Source organism: Equus caballus, chromosome 9 (genome assembly GCF_041296265.1).
Source record: "Equus caballus isolate H_3958 breed thoroughbred chromosome 9, TB-T2T, whole genome shotgun sequence".
Classification (NCBI taxonomy): Eukaryota; Metazoa; Chordata; class Mammalia; order Perissodactyla; family Equidae; genus Equus; species Equus caballus.
The window spans coordinates 28,886,289-28,898,880 of NC_091692.1; the positions used below are offsets into that span (position 1 = coordinate 28,886,289).

The window sequence follows — 12,592 nt, forward strand, 5'->3', positions numbered from 1 at the left end:
AGCAAAAAAAGAAGAAAAAGCAAAGAATTAGTATAAAAAAATACTCAATTTTCTAAATTTCATGGTAACATATTGTTAATATGTTTCTCATCTCTATGTATTCATTAGTTACTTGAGTTCAATGTAATTTCTATAAACTACTGTTAAAAAGAGAACTTATAAATCTACTTCAGTGAGGAGTTCACAGAATTTTAATTTTAATGAGTTTAATAAGGAAAGTATATATTAGAAATTGCTAAGGATTCTAGAAAAAGTAAAAAGATTTTTCTGGGATTTTGTTTTATTTTGTTTACCAGTATGGAAACTGGAGGCTAACCAAGTGTTGCTTACCTATTCAAACAAAGCAAGTAATAATTTATGGTGGTATTCATTTTCCTATATGGGCATATCCAAGAGAGACATCTAGAGCATACGAAAACTAAAACTTTTTTAGAATTCATATAAAAGACTAATCAAGAAATAATTGTTAATATTCACTTTGCATAGTCAGTGCAGTTGATTATTAATAGGGCACAAAAGAGAACAGGGCTAGACCTAGGCCCAGATATCTAGTTATCTTTTTAATCTGTGTCTCTGGAGACAACCTTGGCACTCATGCCTCTTAAAGTCAATCAAACTCCTGTTAGTTTATACAGATTTGCACAAGCTCGCCATCAATAAAATGCCATTAATGTTCCAGAGTATAAACCTAGCCATATTTTCTTTTATTTTTGGTATACTTTTTACCAAAATTATAAATGAAAATGTCTCTCATAATTTTTTAAAGTAAAACTTAATATAGCCCTCAGATTCCCTGCAGTCATCAAAAATCATACTTAGCAGCCTATATCAGAAACAAAATAATAAAATCATTTTAGTAAAATGACCAAGGTAAAACAGTACTACCATATGCTTAACAGACATCTGGCAGCTAATACCTATGAAATAGAAACATTAATAATTATCTATTGAGCATATCCATTAAATAAATGACAATAAATAAAAGATGAGCTCCACCCACTCTAGTAATATAGAGATTAAAATGCATATTATGCATACTTAAAATGTATATTATTCCATGTCTAGATAGAATAAAAACTAAAATTTAAGTATAAATGGCAATCAATACTTCAGCATAAAGCTAATTTATGGAGCACAATGACTAATGAGATTAGCCATGCTGCATGGGGAATTTACGGCATATCCCACACTCTTGGCCAAGAGGCCCTCCCCTTCTCCTCCATCCAAAGGATAATGCCATGCTGTTGAGCATTTCCTAAGGAATTATCAACCTAGATTATTGTTAACTAGCATGAATTGGCTACATGAACCTTGTTTTAATAAATAAAACGTGGATCTAAGGACCTGTGATTTTCACCGGAAAATTTCATAAAGTGCAATATGTACGTAGTTAGAGATTATAAAAAATATAGTCACTCAACTAACCTGCTAAACTCAGCTGTGACACTAGACAGTACTATTCAGGGAAAACTGCAACTACAAGAGATGTCACTTACATATATTCCATAAAATTCCTCTCCAAATCAAGAAATGCTGGCATATTGATTTTTTAACTAGGTATTATATGCCAAAAAAAAAAAAAGGATACTTCATCAATTTACACAGATATGTCACTGATTGATCTGGAAAAGTCTAAAGAAAATTATGACTCTTTCCAACTATAAATATAACCAATTTTTGTTTAGAATGTTTTAATCTCCTCATTTTCTCTGCTGTGATGAAGGAAATCGGTCATTTAAGCATGTTGTTGTTGAGGTAAAAAAATCTCAAGTCTAAAAATAAAGGCTATATATTTAAGTGACTTACTCTTTCTGCTTTCTGACCTAGCATTTCCCTTGGGGTGCACACGATGAGAGATCCCTGGTAATCTAGCAGGAAGCAAGTACTTCTGGATGTCATAATTTCCTGGTTTAAATGGCTCCCTTCCCGCTGCCACCACAGCTCCAGAACTCAGGATCATGGCCTGGAGACTGGGAACCTAGAAGAAACCAAAGAGTTATGGTCCTTACATGAGCGACATGAAGTTTTGTTCCTTCCATATGGTAATTTTATAACTCATTGAATCAATTCAACAATCTCTCCAGCTTGAAAGAGATAATCACCAAGCATTTGTCAGGCACGAATAATGTATACAAAATAACTAGAAATACTAAAATGTGTGTGCAGGAGGGTGGGGGTAAGACCAACATCCTTATTGAGCCCGCATACTAGCTGGAGGGAGACAGATGGGTCTTCCGTCATAACTAAAGCAATCTTTAAAAGGTATGCAGTACTGCCTCGGTCTTCCCCACCAAAGAATCCAGCTGTAGCCAACTGTCTACCCTGAGCCAGCTGAGAAAGGGCCTGGTGGGCACGCCAAGGCCGGGAAGGTGAGCTCTTGTGGCCACGCTGTCAGCTGCAGGGGAAGCTCTCCCCAGACCCCTCAACAGGAATCCCAGGAAAATGCTTTCTCTACCTAACAATATCACTCTTGGTCACTCCTTTTCAAGAAATATCGTCAAGACTAAATTCTGTGCCAACACATTACATAACTTGGAGCTCAGGGAAGACAGAAAAAGGGTCGGAGTGTTAGGAGCAAAAAGAAATCCTCGCGGCCGCTGCCTTATGTTCTGGGGAGAGACCCAAGACGCCACCCACACAAGTGAGACGGCGCCCTCCCACGAGGGTGGGAAAACACTGGCACGCATGCGCTCAAAGCCTGCCTTCTCGGGGGCGCCGTCCACGTCCAACACGACGTGAACTGAGACATGGGGAACCTCCTAATGCTCACCTTCCTTCCATCCGTGGCGTACAGCCTGGTAACCGGGCGCTGCATGACCTCTGTGAGGTGCCGGAGAAAGGCCTCGAAGCTCTGGGTGACCCTCTTGGTGAGAACGACCACACGCCGAGTCTTCGGGTCCCCATTCCGGAAGACCACGAGCCTCCGTGGGGCGCGCAGCATGCCGGGAGCGGCGGCGGGGACGGGGGAGTGGTGCGCGTGCGCAGTGATGGCCAGGCTGCTGTGCCAGGGCCGCCGGCGCCGGCGGGCTTTGTCCAAGTCCACCGGCTGTACCTTCCTGCCGTGAGAGCAAAGGTAAGACTCACCATCCTCCAGGTCCTCCAGGCTAGTGATGCTGTGCCTTCCTCGAGGGGTGCTGATGTTCCTCACGCCGAAAGGTAGCGGCACCTTTCTTGACAAATTATCCAGCAAAGCATCAAATGTCTTAAAGGAACGAGGGTTGACCACCACCCTGACTCCACCAAATTGTGAGTCTCCGCTCTTGTAAAAGCTGATCCTTTTGGCTACAACAGGATGAGTGACGCTCAAATGGCGAGAAGAAGGAAGTTGACCTTCAGAAGAAGTCGGATAAATCATGGAAAAACTAGTGGAAGGAGTTTCACTCATTTTGCCTGAGACCTGGAAAGAGAAGAAAAGAATTCATCTCCAGAATAATGGCACTATGAAGAATACGTGATAATGCTAATGCGAGCTAATTAAAGTTGTAGACATCCAGGCTATTCCTAGGATTTCATTCTTTCATTTATTCATGCATTATACCTGCTATTTTGGAAAATAATTTTAAGGAGCTTACAATAAAAAGACATAAATTGAACAGTTAAATAAAGGTATTTATAATTTAAAGATAAAACAACCTAAAAACACTAGTAAGGGCCTATCTAAATAAATTATGATATATACACCCATGCAACGGAAAACTATGTAACCGTTAAGCATGGTTTTATAGATCTTTGTTTATTGGACAGAAGAATGGTGATGACCTATTACTAAGTCGAAAAGCAGTTTGTAAAATATATATCCTATACCGTTGATTTATATGTATGCACATTTATTATACTAGCAGAAAAAAATTCCAGAAGTATATACAGCCCAATGTTGATGATGATTATCTCTAGATGGCAGAGCTATGGATAATATTTGTTTTTTCAATACTTTGCTAAATTTTGTGAATCTTTAAAATTAACAGGTATTATTGAACAATTAAAAAATAAAAGTTACAAATAAGAAAACTTCCATGAGAAAAATAAGGGAATTTTGCAATTTATTGATCTAGTTCTGCATTTCCTGGCAGTCAAGGAAAAGGGGGTAAACAGGAAAAGTTTATAAAGTTCAAATTGTCTTTTGGTTGGAACCAAATGAGTTCATCTAGAGGAAAGTGTTTTCTAACATTAAATTCTAGAAGGAATGTATCACATAAATCCTTTACATAAGGGCCATATTAAGATAGTGTAAAATGTTTCCATTACAGATTGTATAAAATGCAGATAAATTATATAACATGCCACTAATCCTACTTTGGGAAACACTGAACTAACTGAATATTTTTTGAACGATTGACAGCATTGCTATGCACTGCTAAAAATGATGCAATCTGGGTACTGTTCCCGCTAGTGGTTCTAGCGTGAAAACTTCAGGAGGGAATTTAAGAGCCATTTTCAGCCAATCACTAAGGTTTTCCTCTTCCACTTCCAGTAAAGCCAGAGTCTGACTGACAAGTGAGCAGCTTGTGGAAGGGCTTATCTGGTTCTGGACTTGTTTTCCTTTGTGGCATATTGTGGCTATTTTCTATCATTTTTAAATCAATGTAATTATTAGTGTCTTTTGACAGAATAAGAACGCCCTGCAAGCCTTGAAGACAAATTGAACAAATAAATGTGATCAGTATTACGGAGAGGAAAAAGGCATGTTTGTCATTATAAATCTGGCCCAAATCACCTACTTAAATGTTCACAAGCTGTTGTGTAAGATTCATTTATGATTTGCAAATCTTATTTATAAGTAATTTAGGAAAATGCATTCAAAGATTGGCCTAGAAATTTGATATGTCACCCCTTCTCCCTCCACAAGCTATTTAAAGTAATTATAGTACTTAAGACAATAAAGGCAGCTATAGCAGGCATGCGCATCAGGAGCTGGGGAATCCAGCTTTGCAATGAAGTCAGCAAAACTGCAACCTCTTCTCATCCTTGGCTGATAAACTGTGGTCTGACCTTGGGCATGCTGCTTAATCTCTGTGCCCTCACCAACTATAAGAGGAATGATGAATTCCTTCAGTTAAATAAAAGGTTTCAGAACTCTTTGCCTCCAATTAATTTTTAGGTTGCTTTACTTATATATTTATTTGAAAATATTTTACATGAACAGTGTTTGAGATACATTTTTCACCTAATTTTGGAAAATTATATTTATCTGTATGTAAGTACATGGAGAGGCTTTTAATTTCAGTAGTTTTCTGCCTGGACCTCACTATTTGGAGAGCTGTTGACGTGGTGATTATGTTGGGAACACAGTTATGTGAGCTGATATGCTAAAGGTTTTGTTTTGGAGTTTTGTTTTTTGAGTTTTTTTGGCTAAAATAAGAGAAAGGAAATTTTGTGTTGGGACCAAGAGGAAGAACATGGAAGATAAGGATAATTGGAGGGAAGAGGTGGCCCTCATTGTCCCTGTCTTTCTGCTGCCAGGCCTGAGCACTGGTTTTGAGCCTGGTGCATGAAGAGAATCAGCTGAAGGTGCCAGGCGCTAGGAAGATGCTGTATGCCCAGCAGTGGAGATACCCAGCATTTGCACAGAAAGTACCTGCAGCAGGGTGGTTGCCAGGCACCTTGATGAGGAAGCTGTCGCAAAAATACAAGTTCATATGGTCCTTCATATGCATGTGAGAGGATCTCTGGGAACTCCTAGAAGTCACTGGGGGAAGTTTTAGAGAGAGTGTTGAGATTTTGCATACATTCAGTTGAGGTTTAAGAGCCTATGGTGAGGTGAGCATTGTGTGTGTATAACACAGAACCTGATGAAGATTCAGTTTTATCATTGAATAAAAGGATCTATGTGCATACAGTGCACAATATCGTCATTAGGGAAGAGAATGCAAGCCAGATTCCTTCCAGAGGAAGTGGTACAGCTTTTTCTTTGACATAAATAGAGCAGTATCTGCTAGTGCACACGAGCAAGACCAGTAAGTCTTGACGGTAGAGTGTACCATTTTGTGAAAGAGCTACCAGCGCTCCACAATTTTTAGTTACCCTGTCTTTAATTGTGCACCTTTTTAATAAGCTTTAAAAAATAACCAGAATTTGGATGGAAATTAGTGTTTCTTTACATACATTTTAAATAAAGTTTATTCTATGCTCTCTGAAGATGGATTAAAGCAGTAATATACTTAAGAACTATCTAGGAAACAAACAAAGTAGCCTAAAATGGTCTGATTCTTCTCCTAGCAGGTTAGGCTAGTGGAGGAGAAATGGAGGTAGAAAGAGGAAACAAGAGGAAACTGTAGAATCTTAAGGCCCTCTACTTTCCTCACCACTGACTAGCAAAGGACCTGGTTAACAAACTCTCTTTGCCTCCAGCCCAAATTGTATTGAAACCTGACTCTAATGACTTGACAGCTTGCTACAGATACCTTCCCCTCTTCTCTGCCTTCTCTTCATTGCCCAAAGTTAGACAATAGAACTATCATGAATATTTGTATTGCCTTTTACGATTAAGGAGCATTTTTTTTAACATCCTATGGTTCACTAGGTTCAGCCATGATTATACTTATCTGTGCCATCATTGGTCTCAATCACCAGTACATTTGAGTCTGTGCTGCTCAGAGCTAAATAGCTGCCTCTACCGAGAGGTCTGTACCTTCCGTCCACCACTCGCTTGACAAAACAGATAAGAGATTTACAAGATGCACACCAATTCATAAGCATTTCTTGCCTAGACAACCTTAAATCCACGCATATTTATGTTAAAGGAAAAAAGTTGTTATCATGCTGCTAAAAATGAAATAGTTTGACATTTTATCATTCTTTAATAAGTAATCATTTCACTAATTTATCACTTTGATATGTAGTCATTTTACAAGTTATATTTTAAATTTAATTTTCTACCAACTAGGAGGAATTCAGGCGATTCAGAAAGAAGAATGAAGTAGAAAACAAAACAAGAAAATTGGTATATTCATAATGTTGATTCTGTGGCAATTCAGAGATTTGATATTGCAAGAAAAATTAGTTAATTTCACAGGTTATCGTAACTCCATGGGCTGGGATTGGTGAGGGGGTGGCATTCAGGAAGGAAATACAGCAGTTACTCCCCATGGCCATCACAGCATTGTTGAATTACAAGCAGCTTCCTTCTTTTTCAGCATATTGCGTAGATTTCTCTAAGGAATAAATAGTGCCTTTATAATAAGAAAAAAAATAAACTTAGTCGTATTTGAATAAACTAGAATTTCTTGATTTCCTGATACTGAAGTTCCCTCCTACTTCAATTTCAGCATATGTTTATGGCACATTTGGGTAAAATATAATTATTAGCAATATTCTTTTTCTAATATTTAAAGATTGAACAGAAATATGTAATCTAGATATAAAATGAAAAATAAAGTACAACTAGCTAAAAAGATTATTTGCAAAACAAAGATTTCAAATAGTTTTGTACTTACCAGAAATAGAAACTTCCCTTATAAAGAAAAAGATATTTTAGGTTGTTTGAATAATTCACATAAATGTCACTGGATATGTAACCTGCTCATTTCGTGCAAAGAAACTAATGTCTTTGGATTTATTCTTAGTGTATCCACTCAGGGATTGAGTATAGCCAATTAATTTAATCCAAGGTGATGCTAATCACCAGACAGAAATCACCTTAAGGGGACCACTTCCAGAAACAAAGCAGTTCCTAGCTTGCTCAACAGTTCTGAAATCTTCCTAATTAGAGTTTCCCTTGCATTATCTTGCTTACCTAGTATCATTCTCAGGAGAAAATACTTTGCCAATTCATAAGCATTTCTCTCTCTGACAACCTTAAATCCTCATATATTTATGTTAAAAGAAAAAAATTGTTATCATGCTGCTAAAAATGAAATAGTTTGACATTTTATTATTCTTTGATAAGTAATTCTGAGTCACTCTGCTCATGGTAGTCATTAAAAACAAAAGCCCTAAGCCTTTTTATTTTTAATTTAAGCACTCCTACATTGATGTAGTTCTAATGAAAATGGCTGTAAGTGTACACAATTTGGCTACTCAGCATAACACAAGACAAATAAGAGAGGCACTTGCAAGATGAAGTTATTTTATGCTTCTGCATACACAGCACTCTTCCACTGCTTTGCTTAATCTTGATGGAATTTGAATGTTTCAGACTTTGTCACACAAGAAGTCCCCAGATGACACCTGCTGACTCTAATGGCTGCCTGCAGTCTAATCTGATTGAAGATACCTCACCTAATCAGATTTCTTACCAGCTCTAAATCACAAAAACAAGGTAAGGGTCCTTCAGGAAAGAAGGATCAGTTTCAAGCATGTGCTCCCGAATGTTGTCTCCAAACAGATAACAAAAGGAAAGATTATGAAATTGCACACTTTGCCTCGTAAATACTGACTTTGTAACAAGTCACCTGTTAAAAGTAAAAAAGAGAAAGGAAGGAAGGAAGGAAGGAGGAGGTAGGCAGGACAGGAAGGAAGGAGGAAAGGAGGGAGGGGAGGAAGGGGTAGATGAAAGAAACAAGAGTGTTTAACTTTGATACAAACCTCCATTTATAATTATCACTGCACAAAGGCATGGCTATTGAATCAATAAAGAAATTTATGTTCATAGGGTAGCAATGGGCATGAATGGCATCATTACCAGAACAAATTTAGAGTTAGATATAACCTTCCCTTAAATAGCTAAGGACCAATGAGGCATTACTGTTGATTTTATCTTGAATGCTATAAGCGAAGATCTGATAAACAATTCACATCCATCAGTTCTATTCCAATACTGAAGGAATTTGAGCTAAAGGAATTCTTTTGGGGCACTTTAAGTAAAAGTAAAATTTTATACATGTAAAGTCAGCACAAAGGGCCTCTCCTTTTCTAAGCATCTCCCATAACACACACTCCACTCCCACATTTCCAGTCAGGAACAGGGACCAAGTATACCTGTTATCCAATCGTGCCACCATGCTGTCTCCCTTGTCTGTGGCAGATGCCGTTGTGGAAAGTCTAAACCACTGCTTCTCAAGTTTGGACATGCACATGAATCACCTGGGGATCTTGTTAAACTGAAGCATCTGACTCAGTAGGTCTGGGGGGGCCCTGAGTGTCTGCTTTTCAATAAGCTGGTGCAGATGCTGCCAGCCCTGGACCACAGTTGGATTAATGAGTCTAAGAAATGCCAGAGGCCTCCGTGGCAGGATTCATTTTAGGGTTCTTCCCTGCTAATGGCTTCCATAAGCTGTGACCTCTGAGATAACCTACCCATCATGTCTGAACTTGTTAAATTCTACCTGGTCACCACTGACAGAGTAGCCAGATCATCAGGAGCCAGTGCACAGTGGTTAAGCGTAAATTCTTTGAAGTCAGTCAGACCTCAGTTCAAATCCTGTCTCTTCCTTCCACTTAACCGTGTGGTCTCAGGCCATTTACTTGTCTGTTTCTCTGGCCATAAAAATGTGGGAAAGTACCTACCTTATGGGCTCATTGTGAAGATTAAATATCCTATGTTTGTCAAAGTACCTAAATGTCATAATAAGTGTTCAGTAAACTTGTTGTTTTTTCCCTGTTAATCTTCTTTTAAAACACATCCATAACCCTCACAGCGTTTAGTAAACATCCCCACACCCTATTATGCCATACCATTTGTGATCTGACTACAGCTTACTTTTCCAATTGCATCTCAACCCATGTGTTTTACTCTGTAGTTTGAATTACTTTACATTTTCTTAAATGTGGCTCTGGACTTTTACATATATTGTCTCTTTTACTTGGAATGCCTTCTCCTAGCCCAAACACCCTGTCCTCCATTATCATCCACCTTTCCATCTGTTCCTTCAATACTGAATTCATCTCAGAAAGCTTTCTTGAACCCTTGCTTTCCCATTGTTCCACACACACTCCTGAACGAGATACTCTCCCCTCTTATCTATCTGTATAAATAAATCCTCTCGCACATTTCACACTGCACTGCAATTGGCGGCTTCTTAGTCAATAAGCTCTTTAAGTACTAAAAGTGTAACTTATTTATCACCTCAGAATCTCCAGAAACAGCTCAGTGCCTTGTACACAGCAGACACTGTATACATATCTATTAAAAAATAATCCTCTGCTTGTGTTTAATATAGTATGTTATAGAGATATGCATGCATGAAGAACCATGCCTCATTGTAACTGCTAGAATTTACCTCTCCAACAGGCCCTAGGAACCTAGGGCAGAGATCACCCTATAGCAGGAAGCATAATCATTTTGTGCAGTTAATATGGAACATGTCATTTGTCTTTTCTATCCGACCGACATGGAATTCTGTGTATGGTCCATTCTGATGAAGTGAAATTATTAGATGTTAAACCTGGATGTTCTCTACCTTGGAAACCATTCCTCATGTTGCAGATTTCCTGGACTTTAAAATTGTTGTCTGCCTTAGTCTGCTCAGGCTGCTATAACAGAATAGCATAAACTGAGTGGCTTAAACAACAGACACTTTTTTCTCACAGTTCTGGAGGCTAGGAAGTCCAAGATCAAGGTGCTAGCCAATTTGATTCCTGGTGAGAGCCCTCTCCCTAGCTTGCAGACAGCCGGCTTCTTGCTGTGTCCCCTCATGTTAGAGAGAGAGAGATCTCTCTGGTGTCTCTTCTTATAAGGGCACTAATGCCTTTATGAGAATCTACTCTCACAACCTAATTACCTCCCAAAGGCTCCACAATTCAGTGCATAGCAACACTGCCCTATAGACTTGGAGTTTTACACATAACTTTCCTTATTCATTCATTTCTTCATTCATTCATTCATTCATTCTACAGATATTTAATGTACGCATTGTGTACCAAGCACACACAGCAATGAACACAACAGAAAAATTTCTTTTATGGAACTTACCTTATCCAGCAGAGGCAAATACAAATAAATCAGTCCACAATATGTTACACAATGCTAGGTGCTGTGGACAAAAAATAAAGCAAAGTAGGAGCAGTAGTGATGGAGGTCAGAGAAGACCTCCTTGAGAAGGTTATGTGTAAGAAGATATCACAAAGCAGTGAGGGAAAAAGACCTTCAGCTATCTGAGAGAAGAGTGTTTGTAGAAAGAAAGTAAGTGCGAAGGTCCCGAGTCAAAGGTGTGTAGGAAGTATCTGAAGTATTTGGGAAAGGTTAAGAAAGCCAGTATGGCTAGAGTGGTAGCACCAAATTATGTAGGGTCTTGTACTCCTTTGGTAAAGACTCACTTTAAGTGAGATGAGAAACAGAAGAAAGGTTTTGAGAAGAGGAGTAATGATCTGATTTACATTTCAAAGGATCACTTTGGATATTGTGTTAAAAATAGGAGTAGAAAAGAGAGAAGATGGTAGAGTAAAAAGTACTAGGAATCTGAACACCTGGGCAACAATTATGCTGGCAGAAACTCTCTGAAGTAACTATTTTGGAATTCTGGAGTCAATTTGAATGCTTGCAGCTTCCAGAGAAGGCTTGGCTGGTAAATTGTAGTTAATTTTGGTATATTTCAGCCATTAACATAGTAGTGGCTGCCCATCTCTCATCCCCCAGCCCTTAGCAGGCAGCTGAGAACAATAGCCTGCATTCCTGGAGCAGCTTGTGGAGCCAGAGTGGGCAATAATGACCCTTGTCCTCCAAATATTGGGGTTCTGTGTTCTGATTACTGCTTCTGATCATGGAGGTACATACAGAGGTAGGCAGTCATTGTTGCAGCCCCCAGTGACTAAAGTGGCAGCACCTTTAGGGGGAGTGGTTCCTTCTTTCTTCCCTTTTTCCTCTTTTGGGAGCAGACATTTAAAGACTATGATATTCAAAAGCAACTGTGTATATGGGATAATTTAAGAAGTCACCTTGCATGCCCTGGGAAAGACACAGCCTTCGAAAAGAACTGAAAAGACCTCAAGCTTTTGTCTCAGGCTGATCTTTGACAGAGACACTGTACAACAATTTAAAAAGGAAACCCACAAACCCTGGAGAAGGGGGAGAACTTGATTTCCAGAGCTACCACATTATAAGACTCAAATATCCAGTTTTCATCAACAGGGAAAAAAATCACAGGGTGCACAAAAAAAAAGTATAGCCTATTCAAAGGAACAAAATAAATCAACAGAAACTATCCCTGAGGAAGCCCTGGTACTAGACAAAGACTTTAAAGCAACTGTCTTAAAGATGCTCAAAGAGTTAAAGGAAAACATTAACAAAGATAGGAAATTGGGGGGCTGGCCCCGTGGCCAAGTGGTTAAGTTCGCGCGCTCCGCTGCAGGCGGCCCAGTGTTTCGTTGGTTCGAATCCTGGGCGCGGACATGGCACTGCTCATCAAACCACGCTGAGGCAGCGTCCCACATACCACAACTAGAAGGACCCACAACGAAGAATATACAACTATGCACCGGGGGGCTTTGGGGAGAAAAAGGAAAAAATAAAATCTTTAAAAAAAAAAAAAAAAGATAGGAAATTGGTGTATGAGCAAAATGAGAATATCAATAAAAAGACAGAAAATATAAAAAGGAACTAAAAAGAAATTCTGGAGCTGAGAAACAAAATAACTGACATGAAAAATTCACTAGTGTGGTTCAAAAGCAAATTTTAGCAGACAAAAGAAAGAATTGGTAGAACCTGAATATAGGATGA

The 12,592-nt window shown here is 38.7% G+C and overlaps 1 protein-coding gene and 1 long non-coding RNA gene across 22 annotated transcripts in view; one reads left to right on the plus strand and one right to left on the minus strand.

Moving 5' to 3' along the window:
• The window catches only part of RP1 (RP1 axonemal microtubule associated), a 439,962-nt gene that overhangs the window by 291,709 nt on the left and 135,661 nt on the right, over window positions 1-12,592 (minus strand). For all 21 annotated transcript variants that reach the window (XM_070222217.1, XM_070222225.1, XM_070222220.1 and 18 more), the window contains 2 exons: window positions 2,771-3,397; window positions 1,807-1,978 (listed from right to left, as the gene is read on the minus strand). In XM_070222217.1, the coding sequence (XP_070078318.1) occupies window positions 1,807-1,978; window positions 2,771-3,385 (787 nt within the window). In that variant the 5' untranslated portion in view covers window positions 3,386-3,397. The remainder of the gene's footprint in view (window positions 1-1,806; window positions 1,979-2,770; window positions 3,398-12,592) is intronic.
• The window catches only part of LOC138915524 (uncharacterized), a 43,354-nt gene continuing 38,894 nt past the window's right edge, over window positions 8,133-12,592 (plus strand). The window contains exon 1 of the long non-coding RNA XR_011421585.1: window positions 8,133-8,257. This is a non-coding gene — a long non-coding RNA (uncharacterized lncRNA). The remainder of the gene's footprint in view (window positions 8,258-12,592) is intronic.